This window comes from Mycteria americana, chromosome 1 (assembly GCF_035582795.1).
Source record: "Mycteria americana isolate JAX WOST 10 ecotype Jacksonville Zoo and Gardens chromosome 1, USCA_MyAme_1.0, whole genome shotgun sequence".
Lineage (NCBI taxonomy): Eukaryota > Metazoa > Chordata > Aves > Ciconiiformes > Ciconiidae > Mycteria > Mycteria americana.
The window spans coordinates 73935174-73958353 of NC_134365.1; the positions used below are offsets into that span (position 1 = coordinate 73935174).

At 37.2% G+C, this 23180-nt stretch overlaps 1 protein-coding gene across 1 annotated transcript; it reads left to right on the forward strand.

Moving 5' to 3' along the window:
* The first annotated feature begins 10404 nt into the window (after positions 1-10404).
* On the forward strand, positions 10405-13509 carry IAPP (islet amyloid polypeptide). The gene is made up of 3 exons (XM_075491728.1): positions 10405-10484; positions 10630-10764; positions 13317-13509. Exons 1-3 carry the CDS (start codon positions 10405-10407, stop codon positions 13507-13509), a joined length of 408 nt encoding a protein of 135 aa, XP_075347843.1.
* Positions 13510-23180: the final 9671 nt, after the last annotated feature.

A 23180-nucleotide genomic window follows, 5' to 3' on the forward strand; every position in this document is an offset into this window, starting at 1 on the left:
GAGCTAGCTTAGACTAGATAACTAACTTTTAGACAGATAAAAATCAGGTCAAATGACATAAGGAGAGATAACAAAAGGTTATCTCTCCTTATGTCATTCTAGATCTACTCGTCTTGGCCAAGGAACAAAAAAGCCTGTCATCCAGCAGCTCCCAGCCTAAGGTCAGGAGACCCTTACCATTGCTTACGCAAGCTCACAGGAAATTCAGATGGATAAATGGTGTTCTTATGGAAATCAGTAGAAGTTCTCAGTAAAAAATGCAGAGTTGATGTACAATTATTGGTCCTAGTCTAAATGTTATACGTAATGATGAGTTACCTACCAAAATTACAGAAGTCACTTCTGGCCTTACTCTAAATACAATACATTATTTTGGAAACACTGAGGACTAAGTAGCTCTTTCCCAGCACTGCAGTTGTAAACAACCACGAATGTAACTAATTCAGGAAAAGCTGGAAATACGAGCTATGTCTCCACAGAACTGAGCACTGCAGCAGTCATGGGTTGCACATCCCATAGGACATAGCATGGCAACCCAGATAAGGATGTCGTGACACAGATTAGGTTCGCTGTCATTTCCCCCATCAGTTCAGAGCTGGACCACAATCCAAGCAACGTTTAAAACCATTTTCTTTCTCAGTTGTATCTCCTGAGATCTGCTTCTGTACTGCAGGCTTATCAGGAGACACAAGGGACCTTAAAATTTTACCCCTCACTAGTAGTGATCGGGACAGTGGCTGTGCAGAGCTGTGATAGTTGAATAGCCATGCAGCTCCCAGTCTCCATGACTAACGGAAAGAATTTCTAACAAGGACAACACAGAATTTTCTTCTCAGGGTTGTGCCCTGGTCTGGGTACACACTCCAAAAGCCTCACTGCAAAGTTAAACCTTTTAACAAACCAGCAAAACTGAGTCTGGAAATCTCACAAGACAGGCTCTTTCACAACATTTTCTCTCCTTTCAGCTGCTTATAGAGGTCACAACATCTACACAGAGCAAAAAACCCTTCTCAAGATATTTTGGGAACCTACTCTCTCAGAAGACAGAGAGGAAGGATGCAAAATAAAGAAAGATGTAATAATTTAACTGATCCTCCTTTAATAAAAAATGCATTTATTCTGGCAGTGGTTATACTAGACTGAGATAAATCATGGGAAGTCACAAGGTCTCATTGTACTGGCCAATGAAGAGACTAATAGGTAAGAGCTTGATCTACGCTAGCCAGGCAGGGAAGCACCCATCTGCATTTAACAAAGAAAGCGGGGTGGTGTTTATCCCTGTATTTGCAGAAACACAGAGAGGCACAAGACCTTCTGCCCATTTTGAGCCTAAATTCAGATTTAGCTTGACTATACAGTAACACTTCCTTTCCTCTCACCTCAACAGAGCGCATGTCAGCTACAGACCAGATGAAGATTCAGATCTGTCTTCCATCCTCGACTCTGCCATCAACTCTGTGCGTGCCCTTTAACTCATCATCGTGTCAATTTTTTCCCCTGTAACACAAGAACAATAAATAGTCATTTATAGCAAGCATTCAGATCCATACATTGGAGATAATATTCTCTATGTGCAAAACATTAATTGCTGTCTGTTTTCATAACTATTTATTTATTTAAACTAGTGAAACTGTCATAAGTTTCTCTCTTAAGAAAGCAGTTTAGCACATTGATTTCCACTTGTATGGAATTGTATGGAATTGTATGGAATTGTATTCCACTTGTATGGATTTGGGGGGTTTGCTTTTGTTTTAGCAAAACAGGTTAATGTCTTCCAGCCTTGTGGCAAACTTTATGGAGACATAAAATTCTTTATTCTTCGTAAAATTTGCCACAAGGCTGGAAGACATTCTGTTACACAAACTTCTATTTTTAAATGTTAGAAAACATAAATGTTCCCATTGTCAAAACAGCTTTTCAGAATAAATTACCTATGTAAAAAAAAAAGTTGAAAATCTAATTATATACTTTTGGGCAGTACCTCCTTTTTAAAGTACAAAGGGATTTGTTGTGTGCTCAGGACGTCAGCATTCTACTAACGAGGCATATTGGCTCATGAACATACTTTAAGAAAAGTTAAAGGAACAAATGTACTGTAGGTTGACTGGCAGTTCAAAGGCTTCAAAGTCTCTCTGGAGTCTTTTCCTCTAAAAAAATGACATTAACTATGATTCATCAATCAGTGGTTTATGTAACCTGATAGCATTTCACTTTTGCTATCCATCAAGTCCCCAAGTTTTTTGGTGTGTGATAATACGCTTTGCGTGCAGAGATATCATCACACAACAGGCTAGATACCGGTTACTAGAAAATGCCTAAAGGTGATACTCCTGGCCTTTCTAGGTACACTTTATATAGGGACCTCTTCTAAGACAGCTCAGTCCTCAAAGGTGTGAAACATCTGAGTGGAGGCTCCAGGAACGTGGGTGAACTCTTGGGAATCAGGCACATAGCTATGCATCTACCTGTAAGCATGGCTTTCTAACTACAAACACCTCATTTTTAAAACATGGGAAATTTTCATAGGATCCCCCAAAACAGGCGTTCCTGCTCAGAAAGGTTTAAGTTGCATGAAATATACATCTTCTTTTGACAATGGAGCTTAAAGAACTGACTTCAAATAACAGTGTACCTTTAAGATTTTGTAATAAAAAATACTTTACCTCTATGGTGACAATTTTTATGATTCTTTTAACAGTTGTTTATTCAAATGCTACAGACTATTATGAGTACTATAAAAAGCAACAGAATGATACATGACCTAGAGCAGTGGGCTGTAATGATCCATAACACCATGGAGAAGATTATGACTGTTTATGACAACTGCTTATAAAATAATTTAAGAATGTGTTAATGCTTCATTGACATGAAATTATATGAAATATCATGTTGATGTGAAATTATATAAGACAGCGCCAACATTCTTCATTTTTAACACAATACTGGTAAGTATGAACAGTGAGGCAATGTGATAGTTCTCTAAAATGAAACTAGCCATTTACAGCCCGTGCAAATGCATCAGGAAGGGATACAAGGCCTCTGTGAAGAGGAATTAAATCAAGCCTACAGTCACTAGAATCATAGTCACTAGCAAGAGGGCTGCCCCTCCATCTGGAAATGTGTAGGAATCCTGTAAATCAAGAAGAAGAAAAAAAAAGACCACCAATCTAGACAACAGTTTGTGCAATAGAAAAGACTCTGAACCCAAAAGCAGAGCTTAAAATACCTATTCTAAATAAACACTTAGTACATACTGAACACCCACAGATTTTAAAGACACTTGTCCTGAAGTATGTTCTTCTCTGCTGCTCTGCACAAGGTTCTTTTCTGAATCAAATGCTATGATAAGATGACTTTTCAGCTTTGTCCCATTGAAATGGTAGCATTCCTTGGCAGAATATGTGTTAATATGAAATTATTTTAATATGTTAATGACTGAAAGTTTCCAGGACCTCAGGTTTTTCTGTCTTGCAATAATACAAGCAATAGTGCCTTCAATTTTCCACTGGGTATTTCATTCAATAACAGTTTATTGCAAAAAACATCACCTTTGCATCAGTCGTGTCACTTGTAGCTCCTAAAGTATTTGTGAGAGCCCACTTTTAAATACCAACTTTTCCATACTGTTCATGTTTTCTGTTATCAGGGACGATCTCAGCCAAAAGTGGAGTGGTTGCTAAGCGGATGGAAACAGCAATATTTGGTGAAAAAGACACTACCATAACAGAGCAAAAATCCACTAAATTTTTCCAGATACATATGCTGAAGTCCTAATGAATTTTTAATGACTTCTTACAGTAGAGAGACAATTTCATGTACTGATTCACGTTCCCTGTGCTTATCAAAATCTTTTCTCATCTCCACATAGAATGAAAAGGTCAGGTCTTGCACTCATACATACAGTAATCCAAGCATACAGTAAATGCAGCCCTACTGCACTTCTCTTTGAAGGGCTATCTTATTTTGCAGCTCCATGTACCGACATACCATAAATAAGTTAATTTATGTTTCATGGTATTGTCAACATAACTCCTCCTACGTAAGCTAGTACACTGCATTTGCCCTTAGTGAAAAATCATTACTAACATGACTGATTCTCAGTTCAGCACAACTCTCCTTTTTAAACAGCAGAGAAAATGCCACTATTAATAGCAGAGCTGTCAAGACAGCATCATCTAAAAGACTCAGAGCGTTTCAAGACAAAGCCAGATTGTCATTCTCTTGCTGCAGTTTGCAGAGGGAAAAAAAAGTCTGATTATTGAAAGTGAGATAGTTTAAAAGAAAACTTCGTTAAAACTTATGCACTGGATCAGGTAGGAAGGACTGACGATTCTGTGTAGATTCATTTTGAAAACCAGCAGTTTCTCTTACTGGTGAATGGTTCCATTTGCTCTGTACTTACTAGGGATTCACCTCCACTGAAATAAGTCTAGGGAGCATGGAGGGTGGTTCCTGGTCTCACTACCTTCTCCAGATGTCTGTGCTCTTTATAAGATGCTGGGGTGGGGAAGTGGGGGCGGAGAGTTCTCACAGTTACACTTAGTAAATCAGAAACAGCACTTCTACACATATCTAACTCCTTAATCTCTTTTTTCCCACACAGGAGCATTCAGGGAGACCTCATTCTGCACATTCAGTAGCAATATAGTCACTCTGGACTCTTCTGTAAGGAGAGACCTACGCAGTGAGCCAGGATGCGAATTTACAATGCACTGACTCTGTAAGGAGATAGTCCAAGAGCCATAGCCTTCCCTTTAGCAAAATTATTTGTTCTGCTTTGAAGTACACATGAGTCCACATGTTATAGGACACCATATACTATTGTAATAGTGGTATGTATACATTACAGCAATATATTTGAAAGCTGAATACCTTTTTATAGATGAATTCTTATAGACAGTGACTTTAGACAATGGTCATAGCAGGAAGCAGTGGATGGCTTAGGTTACCAGAAAGTAAGAATCATAGTACTATTTCATATTACTCATTTACCATCAGCACTGTCTAGAGCCCTTGTAAATGACATTGATAACCAAAGGAGAGTTTCTGCTTTTGCTTATACTTCTGCAAGCAGGTTGCAGAAGAGACAGGGGAGAAGAAAATCAAGATTTTAAACCTTCTGTTGTATTCAAAGGTAAATTGTTAATTGTTGGATGCAAGCCAGTAGAAGCCATGCAATTAACACTCTATAAACTGTAAGTAGGAATGGCATTAGAAACTATCACTCATCAGTCACTGGGCTGTCAATTCTGACTTTTCTGATCGAAACATGGGGTTTATTCCTCTTGCCTGGGAGATTCCCAGCTATAGGAACTGAGTCAGCACAAACTCTGCTGAGCTCATTCTCAGAGCAATCATCAGCAATAGCGCTTTAGGCTACATCATTGTTCTACCAATGGTGTGAGCTGAGTAGCATAATATGTCATAAAAGTCAGACTTAAGATATTGTTAAGTCTCCAAATGACTTCTTTCCATTTGCTAGTCAATTCTATGGATGGCCACCCTTCATTTCTGTTTTTTCCACTGGGGGAGAAATGATTAACTTTGCTCTTATTACCTCTTCCTCTGCTTCTTCCACATTTCTTCCACAGGTTTAACATCAGTTTTGGGATGAACAAGAAGAGCTCTTGGAGTTTTTATCAGTGCTGAAATGGCCCACACCAAATAGGAGTAACAAAGAGAGTTGTGCTAGCAAAAGCATATTTGATAAAACAATATTTGAACAAAGCAGATACACATAGCTTAAGTGCTAACAGTAGCAAATTCCAACTCCACGCACCAGTAAATACAAGCATTGTAGTATTCATCAACGTAGTACCAAGCAAGAAATACTGGGAAGAGAGTATTATAGCCAAAATTTTCAGACTTTGGCATCCAAATGTAAAAATTCAGGGAACAATCCAGGCTCCTAATCATAGGTGTCTAGTGTAATTTTAGACTCCCTCTGATGTTCCACCTAGTCTGCAGTTGCTACGACAGCGTCCTACTAGCTGGGTTCATGCATGTCAGTCCTGGAGAGCCTAGGACATCTAAAATGATAGCAGAAAATGATGTTTAGGCACCTGATTTACTCCTCTAATTTCAGGTTTGGCCTTTTGAACACAAGGCACTTAGACTTTTTCAGAGGTGCTGACACTATCAGTGAAACCTTTTTGTTATACTTTACTTTTGTTTCAAAGCTTGATTCAGCCTTATTCGAAGCTTGACTCAAATTTGTTTCAAAGCTTTGATTCAGGAATCAAAGGCTAATAAAATTGTTATAAAAATAAAACAATTTTGTCAGATCACATGAAACATTCTGCTCCACTCATGTAACAGCTACAAGCAGTGACACATGCACCATTCTGTTTCATTACTGGTAATATTTACACTGATGCATATTAATGCTGCTGTTGTTATGATTTCTGGTTTATTAAAAAAATTGAAATATGCTCATTTCAGGTTAATGCCTAAAGCTTTTCCTTTTCTGTTTTGATACAACAGAAAAACTAAACCATGAGTTATTCACACACTTATAGTTCCTGGTAACTGAGCAACAATGTAATTTACTGGAGACATTTACCTTACACAGCAGAACAGCATCTGGTAAAGTGCATGCAACGGGTAACATGGCTTTTTATCACTCACAAATGGGAAAGAGACATCCATTACCAAAAGTCTTAATGTGTGTTATTAATGTTATTAAGCAAATGTGGAACTCAGAAATTGAAAAGCAGCCATTAAAAGTGGGAAACAACTGTCCAGCAGGTGTCAAGAATAGCCTAAGAAAAAGGTAAATATGAGAAAGAGAGGGAGACAACCTTAAATGTTAGGAACTGAGCACGTAAGAGAGTTAAAGCACCCCTGACGGAATTCATGTCACATCCATTTAGACACCTGCAGTGTAAACATCTACATCTGAGCGAGTCACCCATGGCTGTTTTTATAGGCAAAAAGGAGGAACAGGCACAAATCATCTGAGCTATTCGTCTAATGTATACTTCTACATTAGAAACAGGCAATAGAATGCTCTCTCTATTCATCTCACATTTAGTCAGTAAATCCCACTCCCCAGTACATAAAAGCAGGAGACACTTGAGACGAGACTGGTTCCCTGTTCCTCTGCTGCTGGTACATTACAGTGCAGCGCATGTTCATCATCTTGCAACTCCAGACATTTATGTATGTTGTTTCCAGAAGGAACTGGGGCACTGGCATACCGTATCTTCTGGATTCTTTGTAAACCTCAGCTCTGGTATCTCCTAACCCTCATATAGGCACCACATTTCAGACAAATCTTTCCATACAGACTTAAACTCCAGCATAAATATGTAAAATTGCCATGTAACTACTCAGGATAGAATTGATCGTGGATTTCTTTACTGAGAATACTCGATTTCTTTCTTGGGCTGATAACATTTGTTATGCACAATGATTAAGGGGTTTTTTTCTAAGATCAAGGTTAAGGAACTTTTTCAGTGATAAAAATAGTTTTCTAACTGCTTCCTTGAACGGTACTAGCTGCACAGTACTTAGTGCCAGGTTCTTGAAATTTGAGTTATGAATAGTTCTGCTGTCAGAGGGATTCCACGATTTCATATCCCATTCTTGTTTGTGTGGGAAAACACTACTTCTGCTTAAGAGAAGTTGTAACAGAAGCCACAATACCTTAATTTTGTTAACATTACATCTGAATAATAGCTGGATAGACTCCTTGCTGACTCTGCCAAAATGCTATGTGGCTAGGGAGGCAGACAATGGTCCTGGGACATCATGAGCCCAGTTTCATTTCTATAATGCACTCCAGAATCAGCCTTTCTCTTCTTCTCTCAAAGCATTAGAGACTCCACAAGGCCGCTTGCAGGACAGCTGAAATTAGGATTTTGGCCCAATATTTCTTTGAAAAGCCTGTTTCACTTTTCTTATGTCAACCTATAGCTTGATTCAAGCTTGACGTAACAACCATTCACTTAGACGCCTTAAAATTTAACTGATTCTGAATATCCAGTCCAATCTTCTAACATCTCAGATGCAAACTGCATCTGATCTATCCACTGCTTTTCAGGAGTTGAAACAACACGAGCTTGCCTTTTCACAAGAGCTGAGCACACACACCACTACTGAGTGTCAGCATGACCCAGATCTCTTCCAACCCCAGGAGAAGTGCACCAAGGCATTTGAGTTCAATATTCAAGCTGTGAATATTGGCTGGTGTCAATCACCAGCCAGATTATTTGCATAATTGGTTTTTTAGCACAATTCTATCTCTGTAAAATGGATCTAATCATGCCTTCATTTCAGGGGAGTGAAATTGCTACAGTGAAAATAACACCAGAATGTTATTTCATTGTAGTCAAATGCTGCAGTGAAAATAACATCAGAAGACTCTTTGGAGAGATAAACTTGTTTCAGATGTTGCACAGAACATATAGTCATGGTGAAGATAAAACAACACTATACTTACTTCTCTCACACTGGGACTGTCCAACCAGGGGAGGATGACAGAAACCTGGGGGGAAAAAAAAATATATGATCGTATCATTAAAAACAGAGAGCAAAATATCTAGAAGCAGCATCCCATTTAAAAAAAAAAAAAAAAAAATTGTCACTTGCTAGAATCTTACTGGCAGACTAGCTGCAGTATCAGGTTAAGAGGCTACTATCCCAGCTAAACATTCCTTCTGTATTCAAGTAGCACAGATGCCTGAAAAGAGCCAGCACTGGAACTTTAGCCATCTCAGTGAAAATCTAGTGTTACAGACTAAACCGGCAAAGAAGGAGGCTTCCAGTTAGGGCAATGTACTTGGCATTGAAGTAGTTATGAATTAATTCATGTTCTGTGGGGATATGGAAGATGCATAATTATATGCAACTTCTTATCACAGAAAACTTTGCCTGAGCTTTTGTGTCAGCATCTTAGCCTCCATAATTGAAAGACCTGTTTTCCAAAAGCGTTTGGGCACCTAAAGGCAACTAATGAGACAGAAAAAAAAAAAAGTAACTTGCCTAATTCCCACTGAAATCAGGAAAAAATGGTTCTAATCCGTATCCTTGGAAATCTGCAATCAGGTAGTTGATTAACACTGGATTTAATCTATTAAAAGCTGTATATTTTTCCCTGAATCATACTCTGTGCACACTAGAGAAATAAATTTGCACAGGCAGCCTTTATTCTGGCTTTTCCTAGCTTTTTAATCCTAGTCTTTGCCTTCTTAAGAACATTAATTGACACAATTTTCATGCATGACATAAATAATCTACCAGTGTTAATAAAACATAAGATTTTACATTAATAATGACAGAATTTTCATTCATGTTTATACTTGACTGAAAAACGTACATGATTTCTACCTTGTTACCGTGAATGATTACCCTATCTGCCAATTTCAATAATTTTCACTCTTTTCTTATTCCTCATACAGCTTTTATGTCTTCCAATATTTTTTCTGTCTTGATCATTATATACTTCGACAACAAACCTCCACGACTTTAACTATTCTATCTTTTCTAAGATATCTGGATTTTTATATTTCAATTGCTGGTGATCTGGTGTTTCATTTACTCTGGCTTTCTTTATAACTTTTGTTACCTTATTTAGCCCTTCAAACACCCACAGGGAATATTACCTCAGTGTCTTATCAGAACTGTAAAATTGAGGCTCCAGTTCTGATGTGCAATATGCTATTACAGTATCTTCACGAGGGCATCCTGCATATACCAGGTTAATATTTACTGATGTGCTAATGTAATAATGACCTATCTGCCTCTGCTCCTCTCTGGGGCACTTTCTATCTATAGGGATGGGAATTAATGACAGTCTCTCTGTGCTGCCTGATGTCAGAGCCGAGAAAGGTGTGAAGGGTATATAAGAGCTGTATTACTTGTCAGCAAGGAAGGGGGAAAAGGGATACTCCAGAGCTAGATGCAAGCGTGGAATTGTTGCATGCACCCTTCTTGCTAACACAGGCGTGCTTCTTCCGTTAGCTCCCTGACCACTAAAAGGTAAACAATTTCCCTTTTTTTTTTACTTAAGATGCAGTGCAACCGATGTGCTTTCAGGAAAGCACAATGTTTCTCATTATTAATCAAAAGCATTTTGCAGGAAAAGGCTAAGATAACTTCAAGGTAAATTGCACCTGGGACCAGAATTTGAGACTGGGACATGTTGGGAAATGCAAACCTGAGATAAGGGAAAGGACTGAAACTACTAGATGGAAAATGAACATTTACTGTTGAGAGCTATCTGTCTGCAACTGCGTTGTGTCACTAAACTTAGGGGAATCATTTTTTACTCTACCCTGTGAAAAAGACTAGCTGCTGTTGATTTAGGACAGAATGGGCATCAGTAATAGGATATGCTGAAGAGTATTTGGGTTTGCTTTCAGTTTTGAATCATTATTCTTTTCAGAAAGTTTGGAAGCAAAGATGTGCAACCTAAAGCTGTCAGTTTTCTTCATTGCACTTTCTGTCACTCTGAGCTGTTTGGAAGCTACGCCTATTGAGAAGTGAGTAATAATAATCATATTTCTTTCTTTTTAGGGCAAAAAGTGTTCCGATTATTGCATTAATTGCTTTTGCTGTCATGTCTCAAATAATATGAGCAAAAATAGAGCTATTCAATTTCACGGGGTATTTTATTGTTGTTTAAAGATTACTATCTGTGGCTGATGATCTATCTGATGGTACTTCCAAGAGACAAGGATGGATATTGCCAGTAATGTCACGGAATACACTCTCAGGACTTAGTGAGGAAATGCCAGAGCAACCAGCAGCAAAGACAAAAAGGTATTGATTTTCCTTGTTTCTTCTAGTCATATCAGTTAGGATAAAATTATGAAGTAAACTTCGTGCCAGTGATATTCTGTTACTTGAGACTCTCTGTGTCTGTTGTTTATTCTCAAAAAGAACCTAAAATACCCTTCTTGTAAATAGAGCCATTCTGTAAGCATAAAGATCAAAGCATTCAGGGTAGAAAATGAAATCCAGAGACAAAAGTTGCAGATCATTTAACTACTTTACAATTATAATGCTTTCATAAATGAAAAAGGCTACAAATACTCCATTACCTTGAGAAGAAAGGTATATTTTGAAAGGACTTTCTTATTTAAGTTTGTCACATTTTTCAAGCCTGAAGGGGAAAAAAAAAGAAAATATACCCTTCTTAATAACACTAATGCTCTGCTAGAATGGAATTATTTTATAACATAACTATTTCCTGTAAGTAAGTAATATTTCATTACAGCATTAAACATCAATTTAATCACGGGAAGAAGGAAAAGAAGCAATTGGCTCTGATTGATAGAATTTAACTAGTCTGAAATGAATTCATGTTTATAAATCCATAGATCCAACCTTCAGGGAACTTTTTAATGGATAAAATTGCATTTCAAAAAGTATTTGCAATTTGTACAAAAAGATAAACAACACTGAATTATTCTAACTGTTCATCAGGCTTTTGAGTGAATTTCTTTCAATGACAATTCTGTTAGGGGTAGATTCAGTAAATACATGTGTCTATATAGTTGCCTGTTCCTTTCTCTCTGAATTTATAAAAAAAAAAAAGTCATTATTATATGACAATTTGGTTATCTTCCAAAGTATTTTGATGATGGAGACTAAGTTCCCACATTTTTACAGCTATTAATTTTTAAAAAGATAAAATAGTAATTGTAATACTCAAACACAAGGCATCACCTTTATGAGTGTGGTACGCCTTATCTGTTTTTCTGGGGCCTTGGTTTACCACCTCTTACAGGGTTAACTGTCTCATTGAAGCACATATTCATTAAAGGCTACGGATCAGAGAGCTAACAGGTATAATGGGTGCAGTCAGGCTCAACATCAGCTAGAAATCTAGTAGCTTCCTGTAAGGACTGGAGTTTTAAACTTTGAGTGTCAGGGCCTGATGTTGTACCTTTAATGAAAGAGAGAATTCTGCCTCCACAAACAAATCAGGATTTCCATGAGAACCAGGTGCTGTTTGAACCTCATATGTTAAGGGCTTGATTAAACTCTTTTTAAATCAATAGAAATACCCATGGAAACCTAAGAGAAACTATATCAAGACCTAGCCAACCATTTCCTTTAAACACAATTACCTATTTAAAATATTAATTGCTTAGAAATTGCTGCCTATTTGCTGATGAAGAATGAGTATAATATACATTTCTCTTACAATTGCTATTCCATTTGGATTCCTAGATTAATACAAATAACTCTAAAAGAATAGATGACATTTTAGATAACAGATTTAGTCAACAATAGGAAAATGTACTCAATGGTAATTGCTCAGAGTTTGAAACTGGGAAATTGTCACTCTTCACAGTAAATTTTTGCTGCAAACTGTTGTCTACCTCATGCCACATCAACATGAAGAAACCCAAGAAAATTAACAATAACTCAATAAGCAATCTCAGCAAGCAAGTATTTCTGTTTGAAGGAACAACATAGTGGTCTAAGAAACAAGTTTGAAAACCCAAGCTCTCTCAAGATAACTGTTGTATTGCGATTTAAAAAAATTAATAAATCTCATGCTACGTAAGTTCTACACAGAGTTCTGTAAATGGTCTGTTGGTTCAGACCATAAAATGTTCTTTTTAGATATGGATTCTTCCATGGACACTCTTTAAAGTCTCATCCAGCAAATTATTATCTCCTACCACAACAGCACGTTCAAGTTACTAGTGTTTCAACAAAGATGTGGCTGCTTTTCAGTAGTGAAGAAATCTCTGTTTAGACAGAGCAAAATCTTAAGTGGAACTGAAGTCAGCAGAAGTTGGCAATGCCTGACACCTCTCATGATATGTGGCGCAGTTGGGAAAAAGTCTGTGAGCTCAATCCAGTCGATGTGGACTGGAAGATTACTGTTCACTTCAGTGAGAGCAGGATATGATTCTGTGGGAACAAGAGAACTAAATAAATGTTACTGATTGTCATTATGTTAGTAATCCTCATGATATCAGCAAGAGCTCTAAATAGATTTAGAAGTTCAGCTTAAAGCTAAACATTTAGTCATTGTTTTCACTTACTGTCTTAACTATACTATTATTACAGGTTTTCTAGATGTCATAAATTGCTATGCGGAATATCAATAAAAATGACATATGACTGTTAAGGTCTTTGCATTTAAATAACCCCCATCATTAAAACTGATAATAGCATATAGCACAAGATTTTTTTTCAGGCACAAAGTAGGTGGTAGGAAGATTGTAATGTTCCTGTATTTGTGCACATATTAAAAGAACTCCCACATTAGCGCAGCTCAAATGCCTATTAGAAGTGGCACACTTGATTGCTCATCATTTGACTTAATTATGGCTCTTTTTGTTTTACCTTAGTAGTCACCACCTGGAGAAACGGAAATGCAACACCGCCACATGTGTGACACAACGCTTGGCTGACTTTTTAGTTCGTTCTAGCAACAACATCGGAGCAATTTATTCACCTACGAATGTGGGGTCCAATACATATGGAAAGAGGGACACAGTTGGGCTTTTAAGCAGAGAACCCCAAAACAATGCACAGCTTTAGGGTGTTACAATGACTACTGATACAGTTTTCATTAGGAGCTCACTTTTTAATGTATCAATAACCTCTTCGTCATTTATTACTTGTACAGTCTTAACAGTGCCTTGTTTTCTGTGTGTGCGTGTGTGTGGGTATGTGATTTATGTTCATCATTTCACTATGCATGTACAATGACATGCATAGGCTATTGTTTCAGCTCCATTAAGAACTCCAGAAATCTGCTTGTCAAACTCCTTTGTAAAAAAATAAATATACATATCACAATAATAAATGGAAAAGTAATTGCAACAGGTTTTTTATTATTATTATTATTATTAAAAGGATGAAAAAGATAACCATGATGTGTATGTCTTTATAGTCACAGTTTGGTAAGAGAAAGAAACCATCTTAACTAAGACCAACAAAAATCAGAATGCTAACAGAAGTTATGTCCTAATGAAAGTAAAACAGAAGAATCTTCTGGTTTTGAAACATCTACAGCATCTTGTTTTGCACAATGGAAGGAACAATTAGATGAGACAAGATGGCTGCATCGTGCATATGATTATACCAGTTAACTGACTGGTCTCTTTCCACCTTAACGTTCATTAAGCAAGCAGAAGTGGTCTTGCAGCACAGATTTCCGTATGTACTGTGCATGGCATTTTAAGAATTTACAGTTCTTACTTTAAGATGGTATCGGTAAAATGTAAGCATAATGAGCATAACTGCTTTTAAATATGAATAAAAGAAAACTCAGTTAACAAGCTAGCAGAAACACCTGTCCTTGGGTATTCCTTTCCTTGAACTAGAGTAACAAAGGGAAGAGACAGAACGAATGAGCAGTTCAGGCATCAAAACTTATCATAGAAACAGGGTAAATTTGCCTGCACGCTTACATTGATATCAAAACCCAAGAAAACTAGTTCAGAGATGGATGAACCTTAATGGAAATTTGACAGCGTTATTTTCTCCTACCTCAGCCCAGTATCAGTGCAGGCTTAATAAACATGCTAGTTCCTTTAAATTGTTAAGCAAACTTTCATAGAGGTGACATCCTATATCACAGCAATTGTTGTTTTGTCCATCATTTTCTCAGGGAAGTGTTCACTGTCATCTGAGAAACATGACTGTCCAATTATGAAAAACATTCAGAAGAAGCCTAGTGCTGGAGAAGCAAATGAAATCTTAATAATTGCCTTTGGTTAATTTGTTTATGTTATAAAGAATGCCTCAAAATATAAACATTTTTCCTAAATTTAATGTTAAATGGCATATTCCTTTCATTTCACAAATAATACATGAGAATAAAAATTACTGCACAGTTTTTGCTGTAAAAGTGTTAGTGATTACTCTCTTTGTTGAGAAAAGTTTCAGTCTTCATTGATGGATATTTATGGATATTTATTCTGAATATCCATATGAATGGATATTTATTCTGAAAGTTATTGAGAAAACAATTCAGATGGTATTAAACTTGTATAATATTTCTGCCAGTGTGAAATGCTTTCCATTCAAGTTACCTTTGAGATATATTATACACCTATCGTGGGCTTAATTTGGTTTTCAGCTAGAATATTTATTTTCAGAAAAGAAACGAGAGTGACAGGATAGCTCTGAAGTGTCACTGTGACGTTGTTTGTACAGAGGAGTAACCAGGTGGAGTCTTCTCTGTGGGTGGATGCTGATTTCTAGGCTGATCCCAACCTGAAATACGTACAATGCATTACGCATCAGCTCTTTCGCTCTTTAAGCTACCATTTGACAATCAAAACAAAGCACAGACGGTCTGTGCACAGGTTCAGTGGGACTGTATACATTATTTTCTGCCTTATGTACTCCTGAACCTGATGGATTTGATACTAACATCTATTTAACATGTTTGCCCTATTTGGCAAATACTGAAAAATGTTACTTACCTCCCAAATCAGTTGAAACAACAGATAGGGATAAGAGATATATCAATAGCTCAGAGGGGGACCATCTCACCTCTCTTTACCTGCTTTTTGTCTAACCAGTTGTCAGTGCTCTCCTGCTATTTGGTGGAGAAAGACAGCTACTTCTAATTCATCCCAACTTAGACATCTATTTTAGGACGGGATGAATCACACTTTTGAAGTGCCTCTATTTCTTCATTGACGATAGAGACTGTCTAGACAATTAGCTGAAAATGGGCACTTAACTTTAAGATAACTAGAGTTAGGTGACACAAATCCCGGCTGTAGTTGGTATGAACTGTTCACCCTAAAAAAAAAAAAAAAAAAAGGTTTGGTAAAAAAAAAAAACAAAAAACAAAAACAAAACAACCACCAAACAAAAAACCTTTAGGATCCAAATCATCCGAGTGATCAGTTCTCATATTCTGAACTACATTAGTTAATACATCAGCTGGAGCATCTTGAGAAACGGCCTACACTGAGACTTGTTTCCCTGCGTATACCCTTGAGAACCCTTCCTCCTGCTGTGTAGTTACTAGTGACTGCACTTAGACCTCTTAGAGGAGGAGGATCTAGTCATGGTAAGCCTGGATATAAGCTCAATCCTGAGAGAATGAGCCAGGAAAAGAGTGGATTTAAAAAGAAAAAAAAAAAAAAGAAAAAAAAAAGAAAAAACAAAAGCATTTAAACATTAATTCATCAGAACCCCAAACAGCATAACTTCAGAGATTTCAGAATATGAAGACTGCTAGGTGAAGCCTAGCTAAATAACAGAAAATAAGTGCCTCTATGCATTTTTTTAAAATCCCAATATGTATTTATCTGCATCTTTAGGGATGTAAATATGCTTTGAGAATCAGGTCTTACATACCTTTGGTTCTTTTTCAATTCATCTGGATGCCCTACATCTTCCAGAAAATATGCAAGAAAACAAAAAATACAAAAGAGGAAAATCAAGAATGTAGACAATGTGATAAACCTGGCTATATTCCCTTTAAAAATAAAAATACCAAATCTCTGCTTTTTAGTGTCTTCTATTAAGTTGTCTTTAAAAGGAACAGAATAGGGACATAATACTGAATTTCACTAAATGAGAGGGGGAAGAATAAAAGTCATCAAACAAGCAAAAGGAATGTTAAAAAAAAAGATGACATGAACATGAAGAATGTTTTAAATGGAGTAGTGGGCCCTAGGGTCTAATATTTCTCAGGAACTATGACAGCTTCATAAAAGACAGAATTTATATTTTTTCATGATTAATAGAGTTGAGGTAAGAAATTGACTTCACTTTTAAAAACTTGGGCTAAAACTAAGAAAGCACACAATATTCATTTTATTGAATAGTACATTTTGAATGAATAGTTTCAATTTCTATTAAGAAAATATAAATATTTTTCAAATACATAAGATTCTTGGCGAGATCTTTAAACACTAGGCTGGCGAAGCTTCCATTCGCTTTCAACAGGATAATGTTATTAGCAAGTCTGGATTCTAGTGAATGGCTTTCTAAAACTATTTGAAAGTTAATACATTGATACTGTGAATAAAATCACTTTCCTTCAATGCACTATGGAATATCTTCAGTAGCTGCCATCTTCGCTTTCTAGAATTACGCTGGGTTTGAATCAATTAGCTCACTTACAAATATAGTTTGACAGTTATGGTAGACTCTTTTTGTTCAGAGTTACAAGGTTAAGTAATTTTGTTGTCTAGCTTCATTATCATATAGAAAAGGGACTGCTCTACATTGCTTTTGCAATGCAACTAGCAAAAAGCTGTGGTTAGGTGTGACACGTCTCCTTGCTGTATACAGAATATAAAAACAATGATTGAAGTAACATGAAATAGAATCTTTCTATGGGCTGTGACAACTTCTGTTTCAATCATCTTTCCACACTCAGAAAAAATCCTACACTGAAAAATAAAACATTTTTTTGGAGCTGTGTAAGGTTCAATAATCAGACTCAAACTCAGACCTGAAACTCACCATTTAAACTAAGCTTCAATTTAGGAACAAAGCCCCCCAAAATCTGGATTCTCTACTGATCAGTTTTTCTGAAAACTTTAGACAAATTGGTTTCCAGCTTCAATTGTTATGAAAACAATATATCCTTCATTAGATCTAGTTAAGAAGTGTTTCTCTAACTAAAACCTATCTTCATATCAAAATGTTAAAAAAATTCTCGAGCTAGGAACCATATATGCCATCAAAAGTTGAAAGTCATGACATCAGAAGCTCACTAAAGAATGAGACAATGGCGATAAGACAATAGTTAAAACTGCTGTTCATTGTGCAACAAATTTTCCCCTTGAATGCTAAAACTTCTGAACAAAGAGAACACATTCATAGGCATTTTAATCCTAACAATAGGGCTGATTTCAGTAACAATCATGCCATAAAGTCACTATTTCCTAGAAATGCTTTTATAAATACAAAATAAGTTTAATTATTCAAATTAAGAAACTTAGACCTGCCCCTACTTTAATAACATTTTTCCTCTACCTTAAAAGACTCTTTTCGATCCTGCATTAGAGACAGCGAAACTGTTTCTTATAGGCTATTTTACAATACCCTTAATATAAATGATTACTCCAGAGGTAGCCTGAGATCTGCTGCGGAACAACTGGTGACACCAAGGGTGATAGAAACTGATTGAATTGAATTTCTTTAGTCCCAAGTTTTGATTAGTGCATCATCTATGTGGTGCGTTGTTTGTTTTGTTTTGTTTTCAAAAGGAATTGAAATACTGGGATGTATTAAAATAATTGGAGTTGTATTAAATAGATCATTACACACGTGAATTGAAATAGTTGGAATCATTTTCGAATGAAATGCTACTCAATATGATTAAAATATGATTAAAACCAGAACCTGCTTATTATTTACACTGTCAACAGAGGCAGATCACTTTATTCAAACAGAATCAGTCCTTATTCATTAAGCAGTCCCTTTGGAAGGGGTCAAAGTGGGACTTGCCTCCACTAAGGGAATTCTGTAAAAATTTAATTAGCCTGCGATTGTCAGTCCAGCACTGCAGAAGCTGAGCTACTTAACTCTCAGAATATGGGTCATTTTTAAACACCATTCTTGGACAAGCTCACTATTTGGGTTGCATACGGAGCTAGCCACATAACAGAGGAAATTTTTTTTTTTTTTTAAGAATTTTTTTCTTTTTTTTTTTTTTTTTACAGGGGGAAGGGAGAAAGGGGTCATAAAAACTGGAGGAGGAGACAAATAATGTCAAGGTTGCAAAACACTTCAATCCTTTTTCCAGGATCAGTAAGCAACTGGTAGCCATTTTTTATTTCTAAATTGTCTGCTGTGTTATGACACAGGAAGGAGAGAGGAAAAACTAAGATTGTGGGACAGTATATTCTTTTTTTCAGGTAAAATACAGATTTGAAGCAGGCTGAGAGAGTGGGGGATGGTCGAGTGGATTTTAGGAGGAAAGATTGCCTCACTGCTCCAAGCACCACTTCAGCTTTCAGGATGGCCACATAGTGGTATTAGAGAGATCAGAAGTTGCTACCTTCGCTTTAACAAAGATTTTCACACCCAGAGCAAGTTAGCAGGACCAGCACTTTCTGGTCCTGTTCTGGATGCAGTGCCTTGAAAGATGCTGCTGGAGCAAGTGGCCATCTCCTGTACTTCTTGGGAGCTGCTGACTTCTTAACCAAACTCAAAAATCAGGCTGGCTCCCCAGCACTTGGTGCTTCAGGCATCTGCATGCAGCACTTCCCCTCAGTCTGGTTTTGTTAAATCTGCAGATTTTGTTAAATCCTGCAGATTTCCAGGAGGAGGCATCGATGCTGCTCACCACTGCAGGAGGCAGCGTTAAGTGTGCACAACGGGGCTGGCAGAGCCGGTGGTCGGGGAAAGCCACAGCACAAGTCATCGGGATTTTTCCTAGCTTCTCCTTTGGTTTTCTGAGGTTATCCCTGCAAATCCTTCCTTCTTGCGGAAGGCTTACTGAGCAAGGACTTTCTAAAAACATTATTCTTGAGTCCATAGTTACTTGCCATTAACTAACTTTTTTTTTAGGAAACCTTTTCCCAAATCAAAAAGCAAATGCTGTCACTAATTTTTCCTACAATTTTTTTCCTAGTATTACAGTAGGACTTTCCCAAGACCCTTTGCACACACTCCACCTGCTACCATGCAGCTTACACACTGAGGACAAAGCCAGACCAGATATAAGCACGTTTGGAAAAGACCTAATAAAAGCGTCATTAGATGAACCCAGAGAATGTAAACAGTAAAGAAACCCAGCAGGGTGCTACAATTTACTTCTGGAAGAGAAAAAGTTTGTGTGTTTTTCTCATTCAGTGTTTTCCCAGCTCAAATCCAGGCAAATGAAGCACAGCACTGACGGCATCAATACCTGTTCTGTAAGCACAAACACACTGAGTGAGCCGAACGTAGCATAAAGCTGCAGCACCATGATACCTGGAATTGAATGATTGCAGGAGAAGTCCGCTTCACCCTAATATTCTTCCTCTTCATTCCACACCTTAGCAATATAACTTCTGTGAATCACCACTCACAGCTGTGAACAAAAGTAATTAAAAACCCAACTCTTTCCACGTTTTTGACATTAAACAATTGGCATTGGAGAAGAATGACTCTGCAGAATGATTTCCATCACCCTCAGTATTGCTTTCAGCTGGATCAGCCTGAATGTCTGAAAAGAAGCTACCCACACAACTAGCCATTGCACAGTTCAAGAGTAATCTGGAAGATAGTTAAGACAGTGGTTTGTCCAGAACAGGATGCTGCAAAACTGATTCCATAAAACCAAGAGAGAAATCACTCTGTCCCTAGAAGGGTATACATGTGTTCAGGTCTCGTTCCAGCCAACACAATAATTTTACTATACTTTTCCTGTCCCTTATGGGATGCTGAACTAAATGCAGGGGCCCAGCCGTCATCTTCTTGCACTTCCTTAATTTCACCACTTTTTTGCACCCCAGAATCCTCATCAAAGATACTGCCTCACAGATCATCATAACCAGGGTTTGTGCTACAGAACTTCCTCACAGTTTTTCCAGCAAGATCACTCCCACCAGAAGGGATGTTTCCCCTCTCGCTCTGGAGCACAACACAGGAGAACCTGGACTGCACAGGTCTTCCTCCATCCTGTTGGAGGTTATAGGCTGAGGGTCTAGGAATTGCTGCTTGGACTGGCGGTCCTATCACAGGCAAACCTCCTCCTTTTTTAGGCACAGCTATTTTCCAGCCTGGCTTTTGTTCCTTTTTATTTTTTCTTCTTGTCTTGGGAAAGTTTGAAGGGAGGAAGGGGAAGAAAAAAAAAAAAAAAAATCAGTGACTAACTAACCATTGCTTTGAAAACAGTACAGCACAGTCAGGATAATCAGCCAGAGGAAAAGATACCTGAATGTTTTTCAAGGCTGTAGACAGACACAGCTTCAAACAAACAACACACTCTCAGTCACAAGGAGAGGCTGACTTGCATGTACGACCCAAGCAACTATGCAGAAAAAACATGGATTTGATTGACCACACAAGGCAACATGGGACAGGAGAAGAATTTTCCAACACTAAGGTAAAAAACAAAACCTTAAAACAAAATAGTAGATACATTTTTGTTGCTCAAAAAAAAAGTTTGCCCAAAAGTCACAGAGATTTTGAGACCTGTATCAAAGTCTTCAACCTTAACAAAACTGTACTCTCCTTCAAAAACATTCCACGACATATGCAGGTAGCTATTTCATAATGCATTTAGTAAACTAGAGGGCACATCTCATTTCTGATGTGATTTTTCAGAAAAGTAACATTTACATTAAGATCTCTATGAAGTCGGGCAGCACAAAACCTGGCTAGAATAAGAAACAGTAGTAAACTAGAAAATAACTTCTGAGTCAACTTCAAAACCCCAAAACAGTGGGCTTTCCGATTGCTTACATTACCAATAAAAGCAAAACTGATACTTTGTGAGCAAGGCAGCAGCAATGATCTTGGCATACGGACCATTTCATTGACACTCTGTGTACGTGTGTATGCATGCACATGTGCAAACACAGCACAGGGCAAAATTCTGCAGCTTTAGGTAAATAGGAACTTCCTCTTTGGTTTTCGTTTGTGGGATAACACACTGAAGTTCCCAGTTTCTGCTGAGCTCCAAGTGATTAATCCAGGTGTTAATTAATTATAATGGTATTGCCAGAACTAATATCAATATTAATTTTTATCTTTTTGTCAAATTCTTTTTGATGAATGCCAAAAAGATAAGAATATCAAAAGAGTTTTAAATCAGCACACATGTTATTACATGGTCTGGGAAATGGGGAAGAATGAGTTAAGAAGCATAATTTATTAATACTGTGTTTGTTGGCCTTGCAGGTAAAGTAGGAAAAAATTAAGGATAGCATGATGAAACTCAGGAGGCCCGTAATCAGCAGCCTGGAAAAAAATCTCAGATACATAAGTGAAAACAGAGAACAGCTAAGGTAAAGGGAACACTATAGGTGGTAGATCTAACTTTTGCATCTTTTGAGACCAAAATGCATCCCAAGGATTCACACCAGCACAAGAACTTAACACTTTTGTCTGACTCTCAGGACTCAAAGAAGATCATAAGCTTTGGACAGGTCTTCTACACAGGAGCTAGTTTCATCCTAGAGGTGAAAATCTCAGTTTCTTCATTTAATCATCATATTAAGTTATGAGTTTCACTGAGTAAAGACTGCAGGATTTAGCCTACTTCTACTACGTGTCTGTGGAAAGAATAAAGATTGTGCGTGCTTTAAGAAATTCTTTTCTGTACCTTCTATTCAGAAACACAAGCAAGAGACTCCAGTGAGATCAATCAATGGTCATAAATTTACTGCTCACGTATTACACTATATTTATTTATATATCCTGAAAGGGACTGGAGATTGGGTATGTGACTAATGCTAAGGTTATAAATTGCTCAGAGAAGAAATCTAAACATAACTGTGAACTTCCTCCTCATCCAAACACATCCATCACATTCTAATAATATGAAATGCAGTTCTAATCAAAAGTGATCTGAACTTTTTTTTTAATCCAGATATCTGCATCCAATGCATATTCACTGACAAAAATAAGATTCTTGAGTTTGTTGGGTTGTATTACTAGAGAATTAAAGAACTAGAGAACTACCACAAATCACTCTGACAGCAGCTTTTCTTGTGTTTTAGAATCTTTTTTTCCCCTCAAAGTTTGCATAATATCTTATAACTGAAATCAAAATATCCATCAAATGAGCTGGCACAGGCTGTGAACTCGTTATTTTACGTGCTGGGTGCCACTCTATGCCTCAGAATCTCTCTCTGAAATACCTCTTCGAAAAATGCCTGATGTTTCGAACTGACAAAGATAAGCTGGAGACAAGACCTAAAGAAATTGTGTACCTGCCTCATTGTTTTCTATTGTGTTTCACTCTCAAACCTAATAAAAGCTGCTCATAAATGAACAGTGTTAACTATTTCACTGTGGCTGTAAGCAGGCAAAGACAGACACAAACATTACAATGGCGATCTGCCAATCTGTTGATAAAGCCATTTCCTTTGGCAACATGTTTTGCTATCGCTAGCAGCTTCGATTGTCGCAGTACTATGGAATTCTCCTTTGCAAAACAGTAAGTTTGATACTCAAATCCATGTGAGTCTTCAGAGATGCCATTTGAGCAGACTAACTTTTCAAAGCAAAACTGATTAACAAAGTCACGTACATCACATACCAGGTGAAGTTTAAATACAAAGCAAGTCCCAATA